Consider the following 15,615-nt stretch of genomic DNA (forward strand, 5'->3'; position numbering starts at 1 on the left):
AGTGAACAAAGTGGGAACAGCTGATAATCCTGCAGATTGCTTCACTAAGCCGGTTCCATTCAGCATGTTCAAACATTGCTTGGACTTGTTGAATATAGACAGTTATGTCTAGACCCTTCGGGGTGCTGAGCTCGAGGTGGAGCCTTGAGCGGCCCGGTCCAGGGCTAAATGGACACAGGCCTTTGTCCAGGGCTAATTGGATGGCAGACTCAGTCCAGGGTACATTGGATGGTTATAGTCTTATAGACTCAAGTTGAAGTCTATTATGTTCTAGTGTGAGCGCTCATTTGCTGGAACATGGCAGATACTTGTCTACTTGCGAGTGGCCTGTATAATGGTCGAGTGGTTTGGAAGTCGTTTGCTAAATGCGACTGTCCGAGTCAAGGTGGAGAATTGTTAGTATGTGACTCGTATGTCACTTACGGAGTATGTCAAGGTTTGATTACGGTGAGATAAAATTAGCTAAGGAAGAAAAGAAGGGCGAGTGTCTTGTGGGTCGCGGGAGTTTCTGACGAAAAGCAAATTATTGATGTACGTTGGAATTCTAGAGTTGACTTATTTCTACAGTTGACTTGTTTCAAGCGTTGACTTTTGTTTTTGGAAGTTGACGCCACTTATTTGGTTTCCTAGTTTAGTTAGGAATATTATTTGTGTAATTAATTATAATATTTCTTTATTAGAATAATCTTTGTTAGGGTAGTTTAATATATAAACACTATCCTAACCTAGTTATTCTTTTAAGGAGAGATTTGTGAGGCAAACACATTGAGAATTTTAAGAGGCGGATCTAGAAAAACTCTGTGCTCATCTTTTGTAATCTGTAATTCTCCCGACATAGTGAAATATTTTCCCTCGCCCAAGTGGATGTAGCTATCGCATTGATAGTGAACCACGTTAAATCTTTGTGTCTTTTATTTTTGCATCTACTCCGTATCGCTTCCGTACAACACGTGTTATACTTACTTAAATTAATTCTTGATTGTGAACCATGATTATTGTTACTCAAGTTATTTATAATACTAGTTATTATACTTTTTATTGTTTGTTAAGTTAATTAATTGTGAGATGGGTTAAGGTATGTGTTAATTATTCAAGGTGCATTGAGTTAGGGAAGATGTTGGGGCCAGAATGGTTTTATGAAGGTACCCACTATTTACGTGATTTAGAATAGGTTAATAGTATGATCGTTTCGTTAAATATTATAATGGTTTCGATTTCTCCTGTGCTTCGGTTCAAAGGTCAAGTAGGTGAAGTAGTTTTAGTTTAATGAATTGGCATGGCAATATGGTTTAAACGTACATGGCAGTAAGCATACCGTTATGGTTATATTGGAATTTTGGCCAAGAATGAATGATTTGTATCTTGGATTATCGTTTTAGTACCGTGTTTTTATTATCATTTCCTTTGATCATGACTAGCGGGTGAGTAGCTTAAAGTCTCGTACTGTAAGTGTTGAACAGTTCCTTTAATGGAATATTTGACAATATCGATATTGAAATTGAGATGGAAATTGCTTACTGGTATTGAGTTATTGGGCCTTTGTGCCATCTTGTGTTTACGGTCTGAGTGACCATGGTTATTGAGTTATTGAGTTATTTGAGTTTGAAATCGATATTGAGATGGAAGTATTGTTTCACGGTCTTATCCGCCAGTTCACTCACCCCTTGTCCCTGGCTTAGGTTCGATAATGAGAATACGATACTTGGTTACTGTGGCGTATTATATTATGAGACGGAGTAATGAGTGAGACGGAGTATTGTGTGAGATGGAGTAATGAGTTGAGATTAAATTAATTATTGGGACGAGAGTGTCTATTATATTATGGGGTAAGTTTGAGTTTGAGTTTAGTTATCGGGGAGTGTTTTTATTATTCTCTCTGTTTATTTTTATTTTTACGTGTCTGTGTTTCCACGCCATGACCAAAAATTATTCTGCTTATATTGAGGTATTATCTGTTACTCAGCTTTCCGGCTGACGTCTTTTCTCCTTTCGGGTGACTCGTCATGGGGGTAGTTCCTTTTTGTCTTCTGGTTTTATTTCAGGTTACTTCCGCTGCAAATCAAAAGGATTTAATTTTCAACTCAAGATTTTATTTATAGCTTTAGAAAATTTTGGTTCTATTTGTATTATTTTATTTTTAAAAGGATTTGTAATAAGAGACTTTGTATATTAATTATAATATCTCTGTATTTCGGCGTGTTTTATATGTAAAAGTTAGTTTTTAATTTAGCCGAAAATCAGGGGTATTACATATCAAGTCATGTAATAAAATGAAGCGAAAGTGAACCTTCGGATAAATATTAAATAGTATGATTTCTAAATTCTACTTCGTATGTTTTTAAGTTTATGAGTTTTTTTTTTGTCAAAACAGGAATAATACATAAAACTTACTCTCATAATTTCCTTAAAAAAAACCTACGCTCATAATTAATGATAAATAAATAAGTACAAATAATTGAATGAAAAATCTTTAAAATTTCACAATTTACTTTTTGAACCATCATGACAATAATTAATCATTTTAATTATGTCATTTCCTCTTCCAATTTAAGTTTTCTCCAACTCTCACCTTTTGATTGTTTTTCAATAAAATTTACTTTACTTTTTTAAGTGGTTTATGCTTTTTTAACCATTATCTAAAGCACTATCATAAACTGTAACCTTTTACATTAGCACATCATTATGTATGAATTATGACTCAGACTTGTACTTTGTACGATTTTTAATTTATATTATAATATGTTTCTCAATAAGCTTATTGAGAGATTATCTTTCGAAAGACTCATTGGGTCTATAATTAGTACACCAACAATAATATGTAGTCAACAATTTGTAAATTAAGGTGACAAAAAATTTGTAAATTAAAAAATGAGGCTTTGTTCTAACTTAAAATGAACTAATATAACGGGAAATGGATCCTCTCCATTTATTTTCTCTCCATTTCCTCTCACAGTTTATTTAAATAATAATTACCTCTTTCATTCTCAATTTTTCGGGAACACTTACGAGCAATATTATTTCAAGTTAAATTGTGACGTCTCAAGGATACTGCTCATACTAGAAGTTTGATACTACTCATACTAGAAGTTTTGTGTTTTGCTGACAAATATCTTGCTTATGGTGATAGAGTTTGGTACTAATTTGATTTGCGTAGAAATAGCTCATGATCTGCGTAGAAATAGCTCATGAGTTTTGTGTTTTGCTGGCAAATATCTGTTGGAATTATTGCTTTAAAAGAGGCTCTTATTATCCCACATCGGTATAATCGTTGGGATTGTTAGAAGTGTTGGAATTTTATGTGGTTTTTGCACAATTTCCAAGTCTGATAGTTCAGTCTTCTATGCTAACTATTGCGGTTTTCCCATACGGATTACTCTGTCTTCTAAACTGAATGTTGCCTTCTCCATGCTAATTGTGCGGTCATCCAAGAAACAATTTACAAGACATATTTAATACGCCTCTAAAATCCTTCCTTATGTACCTATAAATACTACCTATTTTGTCATTCCAAAACACACAACACATTCCCACATCTAGTCATCTAAACCTACTCCTTCCCTAATACGTATCATTCATAGCTGATTTTGGCAACGTTCTGTTAGTAATTCTCAATCTGAGTCTTTGTCGTACACCTTAGACTCGGAAGTCGTGTAACCCTGGAAAGTTGGTTGCTAAGAGGCCGTGTGTATCAAGCGCGACAAATTCAACTTTAGGGCAGTGATTCTATCACGCCACGACATCTTTCTCTTCAATTTCTGTAAGTTTATTTGTTCATTCTTCGTCTTATAGTCGTACATCCTAAAATCTACAGTTGAAATTGTTTTTTACTATTAGCAAAAAAAAAATAATAATAATAATTGATGATATGACGCTGGTAAAAAGAGAAGTATATAAGAAGTTTGATTTTGCTATTAGTCATTTTTCCCTATTTTTAATTTCTTTTTTACTTGTTGCCTTGGTTTTTTTTTTGATAAGGTAAGGAAACTAGCCTATCACACCCTTTCGGATGAGGAAGGTGCAAGAAAATCAATGATTTTCAAGACACAGGAATCAAACATAATAAAAGGACAATGGAAAAGAAGCTCTGAAACAAGAAGATAGCCACTCCAAAGCCCTAACAAAGAATAAGAAAATGGTAAACTAAAAAAATAAGAAAAAGTAACAAAAGTTGATGCACAACAATGCAAAAGACTTGAGAACATATCAAAGCAACACACTGACAGCGCAACCACATGCCATAACCTTACCAACCAAACTCGGAAATAAACTGGAAAAAAAACGAGCGAGCGGAAGATAATTAGCACGACCATGTTGGATTTGGACTTCCATTAGTCGGTTTTCTTATTTATGAAAACGGGTTGAATGTGACCGGTAAAGCCCACTACAGTTATATGATTCATTGGGCCTAGGTCTGTTTCAGTCAGTACGGTTGAGTACATAGTGTGATGGTACTGATAAGTGTAGGGCCTGTTTATTATACAGTGGGCAGCCTGATGGGGGGGCCCAAATACAGTTCTATTATGGTTAGGTCTCTCTTCCTGTCTAGAATACCTCTAACCTATATAAATAGGTTATTGGGATGACATGCCCCATTGATTGTTGTCATAAGGAAACCTAGAAGAGGGAGGAGAAGATCCTAGCATACTAATTAATCACTATTATTATTATTATTATTATTATTATTATTATTATTATTATTATTATTATTATTATTATTATTATTATTATTATTATTATTATTATTATTATTATTATTATTATTATTATTTTTGCAGAAAGATTAGGATCATTTCTCATTAAATATGGAAGAAGATTAAGTATAAGATCCAAATACTTCTACAAGGGAACCATAGAGGTCACCTTAGCCAAAACAACAAAACAAACTACAAACAAACTACTCCACTATGTGACTCAAACGGAGAGTAACAAGGTATTGAATCTTCCAAATAAGACTTGTAGGTGGCGTCTTCACTCCTTTAAACACCCTTCTATTGCGTTCATTCCATATTCTGATATATGGAACACAACAGAAGGCATCTACGTTGCCTCTTCACCAAGCTCCTCCCTCTGTTATGACCTTTATACCACATAGAGATAGCATTCATACTAGTCAGAGGAGGAACAGCCGACCATTGAGCCACAGTACACCAAACAACCGCAGAAAAAGAACATTCAAAGAAGAGGTGTGGAGCACATTCAGGGTGGCTCTCACACACACTACTACAAAAGTAGACATAATGCAACATTTCGTGTACAACACTTGCGGTTTGTGTTGCAAGTTTTAGTTAATTAAGCAACACTTTATTTAAAAATGTTGCTTTTACTTACATAGGGCATCACTTTAAATTAAGTGTTGCAATGTATTACTATAAGTGCAACGTTCTTATACAAGTGTTGCATTTTGTCGCAACACTTGAGCAACACTTATGTCACATAAGTATATATTTCCTTTAAAAAATTTTCATTTTTATTTTTTGGGCCTTAAAATTTTTTCATTCCAAATAAAATTGCGCCAATTTTTTTAGGGAATTGGAACCATTCATTCACACGTCATCTTCATTCACAGCATCCACCGCCTAAAATTTTTTTGTTCGTTCTCACACCGTCTCATTCATTCACTGTTTCACTCGTTCATTCTTCACCACAACGTCTTCTTCATCACTTCATTCATCCTTCACGTCTTCTTCATCACTTCATTCCTTCACGTCTTCGTTTCACCAGTAAACGGCGAAGTCAATCTCAATTTTGATTCATCTTTAACGTCGATCAGTATAATTGATTGGGCTTTTGTCGAAAGGTATGATACTCATCCAATTTCAATTATTTTTACCATTTCTCATTGTTCAAATTCATTATTGAATTGTTTTTTTCGAATTTTGTTTCCTGCATCTAATTATCTTTTTTCATTCCTGTTAATTAATTTTTTTCGAATTTTGTTTCCTGCATCTAATCCATTTCTCTCGTTTTGGATGCTTTGTTGTTCTCATTATTGTTGTGATGGTCATGTATGTTTAATTGTTGAGTTGAATGGAATTAAACCTTACAGGTTTGTCAATTTTAGTACAGTTGAATTTAGGCTTAATCATGTGTTTTCAATTCACAGTCTTTGACCCTCGTTTCTTCCCTATTGTGGTCTCTGAATTGTGTTTTTGATGGTGTAGTTGTGATGGTCATGTATGTTTAATTGTTTCTGAATTGCTGTTATGCCCTAGCTTTTTCCTGATGAACATTGAGATACTTGTTAAAAGAAAAGGCTATCGCTTCAAATACCTGTCCCTGACACCAATAAATCATCCTCTATATACCTAAATCCCAGAAATGGCTACATAATACACATAAGGAGATATAACTCGTCGTATTGTTCAGTAAAAAAGTTTAATTGGCAACCTATGCACATTACCAAACAGGCAAACATCACGAGTTCATGGCAATGTAGTGTAAGACAAAATCGTGGACATGTAACCGTGAGCATTATAGAATAATGTTCAATTGCCACAAATGTACAGAATAAGAAGTGAAAAACAGAATGGGTGGCAGAATTCGATGTTTCAAACCTATGACTGGCCGAATCAGGAATACAAGTATTGAGTAGCTGAGTAATAACTAAAGCAGAATAAAACAATTTTACAGCAATAAGGCTGTTTAAATTGCGCTCCAGCAGTACACTCAGTGTCAGTGGCCTTACGTTTTTTAATTGACTTATGCTAGTTTCAGGTCTTTAGCTCATGAAGAAATGTTCTTCATAACCTCGTATGTCAAAGTAACATTAATAGTAACAAGGGGTAATTAATTTACAATTCCTGCTCCGTAGTTTCATAGTGAAATTAGTATATTGCCTCTGTTATTTTCATGTGTGATTAGGGTTTCAGTTAATTATTAGAACTTCCGAAAATCGAAGTGGGAAACAGATGGTTTTGTTTGATGCTTGCAAAACGTGAAAAGGAAGAGATATGTTCAACCTGATTCTCTCCTCAAAACCGGTTTCACTACCCCTCGCCAACACTCACCATCCCAAATTCCCATTTATGTCCAGGCATCCCCTTTCCTTTCCTTTCAATTCACCATCCCAAATTCCCATTTATGTCCAGGCATCCTCTTTGTCTGCTCTATTCATACAACCAGAAAAAATGCCAGACACTCGCCTCTTGCAGTCCTGCTGAACCTCTGCAACCAGCTTGACTGGATGTGTTACCTATCCTTCCAACCTGCACAAGTTTCTACATCTCCAAATACCGTAAGAAACTCCCACTACTGCAGCCATACATACTTGTCTGATAAACATAGAGCTTCTGAACTTCAGAATATTTTCACATCTACTCAGAACATCAAAAGACACCTGCAGCCAGTCAGCAAGTAGATGATAGCATTTTATGATTTTTTGGTTGAAGTATGGTTTATGATTATTTATTTTTGTAGACTGTTATCTTGGAGGATTTTTGTTGTTGTTTTCACTGCCTATGAAATCTATGTAATTGTATTTGTTTTAGAGAATTTAGACGGTTAATTATGGCGGTTTAATTTACTTTCTCATTTATCCTCTTCTGATATGAAATTTAATTTGAATGTGAGCATTGATCAGTGTAAGAGTAAAAGAAAGATCGTCATTATGGAGGATGTGTAGTCTTTAGATGTATTCTTATGCTTTGCGTGTTTCAATTGATCAGGCTAAGCACTACAAAGAAAGCAACGAGAAGTACTATCTGATTGCTCTCAGGTATCTACTTTGGCATTTTTTTTTCTTTCTTTTTTTTTGCCAGGAGTATAAATAGTAACTTACACAGTACAAACTCGACTCATTGCTTATTTTTTGTGTGTTTGTGTTATTAAATCCTTGGGAGTCCCCATTTTGGTTAAGCCTCATTGTGTGGACTTATATATGAACAACTTTTCTTGTTTGGAATTATATATGAACCACTTTTCTTGTTTGCAATCATAGACAATTATTATTTAAATTTAAAATACTAAATGTATTATTTTTACATGCTTAAACAAATTAATGCCTAAAATTCTCATCATTCCTATCATTCTCCAAGCGATTCTTTGTTTTTACATGTATATGATTTGTGCTTATTTAATCCGAATTCGGAGGATGAGGAATGATAGAAGTTGGATGTATATAGCTAGACGTTTGCCTGAGTTTGAAAATGGAGTTATTGAGTTCCTTAATGTGTCATTTTCTAAGGGTGTTCATGGGAGTCAAATAAGATGTCCATGTAAGAGGTGTATTAACCGATATTGGTTACGAAGACATGAGGTGTATGATCATTTAAAAGCATTCGGTTTTGTTGAGAATTATTATGTTTGGACCTTTCATGGAGAGTCTCCTTTATCAACTGAATCCATAGTTGAAACCCTTGATGAAGAACCAAATTTCAATGACAATACCAACACATTGTTAGACGACAGATTTAGAAGTTGTTTTGAAGGCCCCACTAACGTACAAAATGGTCCGAATGATGAAGCTAAAACATTTTATAAGTTGGTAGAAGAGGGTCAACAAGAATTATTCCCGGGCTGTAAGAATTTTTCAAAACTGTCTTTTATCATTCGACTATTTTTGTACAAGACAGTTCATGGAATTAGTAATGTGGCATTCAATGATCTCCTCCAATTGCTAAGAGACATGGTTCCGGAGGCAAAAATTCCGGTCAACTTCAATGAAGCTAAGAATATTGTGAGGGATTTGGGTCTTGATTATAAAAAAATATGTGCGTGTCCTAACGATTGTATGCTATTTTGGAAAGAGTTTGAAAATGCTGAAGAGTGTTTTAAATGTCATGCCTCTAAGTGGAAAAAATGCGAAGCGAATTCATCTAATAAGACTTCAAACACTAAGAATAATCGTAAAATACCTGCAAAGGTATTATGGCATTTTCCACTAGAACCTAGGTTGCAAAGAGTATATATGAATTCAGAAACTGCAGAAGCTATGACATGGCATGCTGATAAACGTCCTAAAGATGGGTATCTAAGACACCCTGCTGACGGGTCAGCTTGGAAGGAATTTGATTCGCTATACCCTTTATTTGCTAATGAACCTAGAAATGTAAGGTTAGGTTTGGCTTCTGATGGGGTCAATCCATTTCGAACTATGAGTGTATGTCATAGTACATGGCCCGTTGTGTTGGTCAATTACAATTTGCCACCTTGGATGTTCATGAAACCGGAATATTTTATGCTATCACTGCTCATTCCCGGTCCCGAGGGTCCAGGGAATAACATTGACGTATACTTACAGCCTTTAATTGAGGAATTGAAAGATTTATGGAATGTAGGGCTCGAGACATATGATAAATTTAGGAATGAAACATTTAAGTTACATGCTACTTTGACATGGACAATTAGTGATTTTCCGGGTAATTCAATGTTATCGGGATGGAAAACAAAAGGGAAGTTTGCATGTCCAAGTTGTAACCATGAAACTGACTCCTTATATCTGAAGCATAGCAAAAAAATGTGTTATATGGGTAGTCGCAGATTTTTAGATGATAATGATCCTTTGCGCCATGATAAGAAGTTTTTTAATGGTAAATTTGAAGAAACACCCCCTCCCAGACCCCTGACAGGATTTCATGTATTAGAAGAGTTGTCCGATTTTGTGAATTCTTTTGGGAAGAAAGAAAAGCAAAAGAACAAAAGTGATTGCCCATGGAAGAAGAAGTCTATATTTTTTGAATTGCCTTACTGGAAACACAATAAATGTCGACATAACCTAGACGTAATGCACATTGAAAAAAATCTTTTTGACAATGTACTGGGAACTTTATTGGATATCTCTGGTAAGAGTAAGGATCACCCAAATGCTCGTTTTGACCTATTAGATATGGGTATTAAAGAGGATCTACAGCCTCAATTGTCAGAAGACCAGAGACATGTCTTTTTTCCCAAAGGCATGTTATTCCATGTCTACAAAAGAAAAGGATATCTTCTGTCGTGCTTTGAAAGGAGCAAAACTTCCTTATGGCTTCGGCTCTAATATTTCGCGATGTGTGAATTTAGCGCAAAGGAAAGTTTCAGGATATAAAAGTCATGATGTTCACATCATTTTACATTACTTACTTCAAGTTGCTGTGAGAAGGTGCCTTCCCAAGCATGTGGCTGTTCCTTTGATTAGATTAGGAAATTTTTTCCGGAAACTGTACAGTAAAGTCCTAAATCAACAAGAACTTGATTTCTTAGAATCTGAAATTATCCAAATATTATGTGACTTAGAAAAAATATTTCTCCCAAGCTTCTTCGACATCATGGTACATCTGCCCATTCACCTAGTAGAGGAAATTAGGCTTGGGGGTCATGTGCAAGGGAGAGGGATGTATTTCATTGAAACATATTTATGCAAATTGAAATCATATGTGCGAAATAGAGGTCGTCCAGAAGGATCTATTGCAGAAGGTTATTTGATTGAGGAATGCATGAATTTTTGCTCTCGGTACGTGGACGGGGGCAAGACAAGAGATAACAGAAGCACAGTTGACATGTCAGCTAATGAAACACAAGTACTTGAAAGTACAATTTTTACAAGTTGTGGTCATCCTTTGGGAGGAAAAAAACAAAGAAATGGACGGGTGTTTACTCTGGACGCCAAAGTAGCTGCACAGGCGCATCGTTACGCATTATTCAACTCAGATAGTCAAGAGGTTGAACAATACATAAAGTAAGTAAATTTAACATATAATTTGATTACCAACATTATCTCATAGGCATTAATTAATATATGTATGCTTTTAATTTTTAATCTGTGATTTATGTAGAGAACATGAAGCGGTTGTGAACTGTCAACGAAGGAAAAGTAAATGGAAACGTGCACGGCATCATAGTCATGATTTCCCAAACTGGTTGAAAGAAAAGGCGACCCAAACCGGTATTTCTGACCAAATGTTTTGGCTTGCTAAAGGACCTGCTCCTACAGCTAAAAGGTTCAAGGGATATTATGCGAATGGTTATGACTTTTATACGAAATCACGCGATGCCAGATGCAAAACACAAAATAGTGGAGTAACTCTCTCTGCTTTAACTTCAAGTTTTGCTAGCTCTAAAGACAAAAATCCTGTTGATGGGGATGTTACGTATTATGGTGCAATTCTAGACATAATTGAGCTCAAGTATTGGTCTAAGTTTACTGTTGTTTTGTTTCGTTGTGAGTGGTATCAAGTGGAGAAAGACGAATATGGGATGACTTGTGTTAATGTGAACAAATATTGTTCAGTGGATGATCCGTTTGTAATTCCATCCCAAGTGCATCAAGTATTTTATGTGGCACATCCAGTTGTAGATGGGTTGCAGTATGTCATGACTAAGGTTCCAAGAGACATATTTGATTATAACATTGAAAATGAAGAACCTAATAATGACCTTATAATGCGTGATGGGCATGTGGAACCTCAAGAGAATATCAGATTGTCAAGAGAAGATATAGATCCTACAGTTGTTGATGATAATACTGTCTTGGGTAACATTAATAATTTGTTTGATTTAAATGCTGACAGTGACGACAATGATGACACCTTATGGGACTGGATGCAAGCTGAGGAAGAACGTAACGATGAGGAATGATGAGTAGTGTCAATCTAGTATTTATACATTTGTAGTGTGTCGTATTTGATTATTGTGTGCTAATTTATGTGACATTTTGCAGTTTCATTTATAATAAATTAGATTGTTTGTCTGATGCTTTTTTTTGTGGAAACTTGAATGCAATTGAAGTATATCAAGCCTGAATAATAAATTTTATTGTTTGTCTGATGCTTTTTTTTTGTGGAAACTTGAATGCAATTGAAGTATATCAAGCCTGAAAATGGGAAAAGTCGATCAACAATTACGCTTGAATGAATATGAGAGTGTTCGAATTGCAAGAATTGCTCAAAATCAGGTAAGGTTGGAACAGCTTGGGTTACGGAATCTGGTACAGTCGTCGACAAGCCTGGTGGAAAGTAGCGAAAGTAAAAGACGAAAACATAATAGATCAGGAAGAACATGTCATTCCGACAAAGATGATCTGGATTATTTTTCTACCAAAAATGAGGCAGAGGATGATCGTGTACTTGCGGAAGTTCCCAAAAAGGTAATTGATATGTCAGTATTGTCGAGTTTGTCTTGATTTATATGACTCTGTAAGTAGTTAGTGTTGATGAGGATGCGAAATAGTTGTGCAACATATTCCATGCATCATTGTGAAACTGAATTCCAACATTATTCCTTATATTGGGGCCGAAAAACCCGAGCTGCCAAATGCAACCACATTTATATTTATATTTAGAAACAGTGGGATTGAGGAGTTGTATGGTGTTCAAAGGGTTGTTGATGATACTGTGGTTCCATCGACTAATGAGGATGATTCGGTTATGGGTTCTGCTGTTGGTGCTTTAGAGGAAAGGAAAGATTTGGAGCGAGGGAAGGTGCTGTTGCAGTAGAATCTGCTCCAGTGGATTTTGTACTTCCTGAAGCTGTTGGTGTGAAGTACACTGATGAGGGGGATGCTGTTGTGGACTCCATTAATGTTGATGCTTTCTTTGAAGCTGCTAGGTCAGTGTCAAGTGTTCTTTGTCGTTGGGGAAGTGAAAGGATCAGGTGCAGTAGTCGGAAACTCAGTTGTTGAAGATGTCGCCCCTGAGGTCGAGGATTCTGTTGCTGAAAAATATGCTTCAGAGGATCCAACAGCCATTAGAACTGATGAAGCAAAATTTGTAGTAGCCCCTGTTGTTGAAAATGTGTCATTGGCTAACGAGTTCTCACCATTGGCAGACCCAATTTCATCTGAGGTTAGTCTTCCTGACTATTACTTATTAATTTTGCTACATTTCTTGTCACTGACTATGTTGAGCTTTCTGACCCTTTTTTGTCTATGCAGGTTGTTAAGAGGCCAGATGATGAGCTGGATGAGGCTCAAACCAATGTTGCTGAAGCGCCCCGGTCTATAGAGATGAATTACAGTTTTCTGGTAGAGAGAATGAGAAGGTTGAGCTAGATAATATTATGAATGATGAGCCTGCTATTTGGTGAAGAGAAGGTCAAAATTAATGCATTTGATTCTGAAACTACTTTTGTAAACAAGGTCTGCGGAAATGTGGACGGAGTCAAGATCAGGTTCACTGATACACCTGGTCTCGGATCAGCGGCAATGGAGCAGGGTTACAAACCTTGCAGCTGATGCACTATCAAGGGTACAAGTCTATGAGCTTTTATGCTTGGCAATTTTAGTTGTTCAGTCTTATTTGAAGAATCTTATACAAGCTAGTTATCTTCTGAATCCTCACATCAATATGGTCTTACAAAAGTTGTCTAGCAAAATCCGCATCCACTATATGTTTTGTTGGAGGTCTGATCAGGAAGAAAGGAAAGATAGTTGTGGGCCATGATGAAGCACTGAAATTACAAATTCTGAGATGGCTGCATGATTCTTATCAAGGGGGTCATTCAAGAACAGATGCATCAGTCAAGAGAGTGAAAGCATTGTTCTATTAGAAAGGGGCAAATAAAGACATTAGCAAATTCATTCGAAAGTGTGCAATTTGTCAGACAAACAAGGCTAGAATGCGGCTTCTCCTCGTTTGCTTCAATCTCTATTGAAGAGGTTTTGATTGATATTTTGATGGATTTCATAACTGGTTTGCCAAAGTTACAGGGCAAAAAAGTTATCTTGGTGATAGTAGATAGATAGAGTAAAATAGCTTATTTTTTGCCATTAGAGCATCCTTATTCAGCTATAGTCATGATTCATTTATATTTGGATCACATTTTAAGCTACATGGTTGGTCAAGGAGTATTGTGAGTGATAGAGGATCTATCTTTTTTAGTTCCTTCTGGCAAGCTTTGTTTTCATTACAAGGAACGGAACCTAGGCTTGAAAACATGATGTTGACGTCCGGTCTTAAAATTTGTCATGTGTCATGTGACTTTTCATCTTGCTGCACTTGTATTATTCTCTTATTTTACATTTTACTTGTTTGTAGGTACAACTGAAGCCACGTGTATAGAATTGTACATGGTGGTTTTTGTTTTATACTTTTATATAGATAGGATGTTTATGTCCATCTATTTTTGAATATGCAGGTTTCTAAGTCTGGTAGTCGACAACGTGCACAATATATACCTCCTGGATCAGTGACGAGATACTCCAATTATAGCAGATTGAGAAATCAAGGTCAAGCTAACAAACACCAACAAGGGTTTGAGCTCCAGCAACCCTTTGACAAAGATCAGGCACGTCAAAGGCACGACGATGCATCTAATGTAAACCTTAACCCGAAAAATGATGTTAGAGAGATGACTATGGCTGAGTTGATCTTGAAGAGAAATCAGTTGCAAAGAGACGAAGAAAGAAGTACTGATTTTCATCAACCATCACATTTCACTCCTACTGAGGGAGATAATAACATGGGAGGTAATCATTTAAAGATTTAATTATCCTAAGTTAAGCTATTTATTTTTTTCACTCAACTATTTCAAAACAAAACATGCAGTTCACTATGAAAATTCATCTCAATTGGAACGAGATCAACTTATAGCAGAATGTTTTGGAGGAGATGCATTAACTGATAGTAGTAGTGAAGGAGATAACTCTGATACGTCACATAGCGATGAAGAGGAAGATCCTGAAGATGAGAGTGAGGAAATAAACTTGGATAGTCGAGATCTTGAATTAGCTGGTAAATTAATATTTGTTTCTTGTACGTTTTGTTTAAATAATATATATATTGTTGGTAAATGTGTCCTCAACAATAGTGCAATCACATGATTTAAATATCATTATTAAATCTCATTTTAAGAATACATGTGGGATGTAATATTTTACAGTCAACTGGTCCACACATATCGGTAATGATTGGCTGACTAGAGTTTGACATTACTGTCGTGCGACGGTGGTGATCAGTTGATCCCCTTAGGTCATACCTATAGGGAAATACTCTTAATTGATTATTTAATTGATCGTATACCGATACGAGTTAATTAAATTACTTAAAATTGACGGATGATTTTGTGAGTATAATTTACGTATCTTATTGTAAATATGATTAAATGAGATACGGTCTAAGTAATCGAATTATTTTATTACTTAGATGAAATTATTGTTTAAAGAAACAATTGAAACGGAATGAATAAATTATTATAAATACAGAATGTTGTAGTTTATAATTTGGAAACATTTTTTGTATAAGTAATTACGAATTACTAGTCGATTTTGTAAATGACATATTTTATGAGTATGTTGATTTTTAATATGTTAAAAATACATTACATTGTGACATGTCATGTAACATGTTACATGTGACAAATTTGACAAATTACAAAATAAAATGGGTTCTCCATTTTATGCTTAAAAACCGAAAATGAGGAGGTAGTGTAAGATATATATTGTGTTTTTATCTTGAGTGGAAAACACAATCATGATATCTAAGTACTAGCCTTGCAAGCCTAAGCTTTTGAGAAGAGCAAAAACAAAAGGCATTGGGCATACAACCCAATGCTCTCTTTTTCGGCCTCCCACAAGAAAGAGAGGAGAGCTCTTCTCTTTAAATTTTAATTATTCATTCTTCCCATCTTTTTCTAGTGTAAGAAAATCCTCTAAAACTCTCTACAATTTATGATAATTCTAGAGAAATAAAATCTCACAAAAAC

The 15,615-nt window shown here is 35.4% G+C and overlaps 2 protein-coding genes across 2 annotated transcripts; both read left to right on the top strand.

The window, feature by feature from the left end:
- Nucleotides 1–3,261: 3,261 nt before the first annotated feature.
- LOC141601777 (uncharacterized) lies at nt 3,262–14,734 on the top strand. The gene is made up of 5 exons (XM_074422079.1): nt 3,262–3,757; nt 3,976–7,714; nt 11,779–12,061; nt 14,050–14,380; nt 14,460–14,734. The coding sequence occupies exons 2-5, from the start codon at nt 7,629–7,631 to the stop codon at nt 14,732–14,734; spliced, it is 975 nt and encodes a 324-aa protein (XP_074278180.1). The 5' UTR covers nt 3,262–3,757; nt 3,976–7,628.
- On the top strand, nt 8,112–11,691 carry LOC141598345 (uncharacterized). Its single transcript, XM_074418126.1, has 2 exons — nt 8,112–10,654; nt 10,752–11,691. The coding sequence occupies exons 1-2, from the start codon at nt 9,873–9,875 to the stop codon at nt 11,551–11,553; spliced, it is 1,584 nt and encodes a 527-aa protein (XP_074274227.1). The 5' UTR covers nt 8,112–9,872; the 3' UTR covers nt 11,554–11,691.
- Nucleotides 14,735–15,615: the final 881 nt, after the last annotated feature.

This window comes from Silene latifolia, chromosome 9 (genome assembly GCF_048544455.1).
Source record: "Silene latifolia isolate original U9 population chromosome 9, ASM4854445v1, whole genome shotgun sequence".
Classification (NCBI taxonomy): domain Eukaryota; kingdom Viridiplantae; phylum Streptophyta; class Magnoliopsida; order Caryophyllales; family Caryophyllaceae; genus Silene; species Silene latifolia.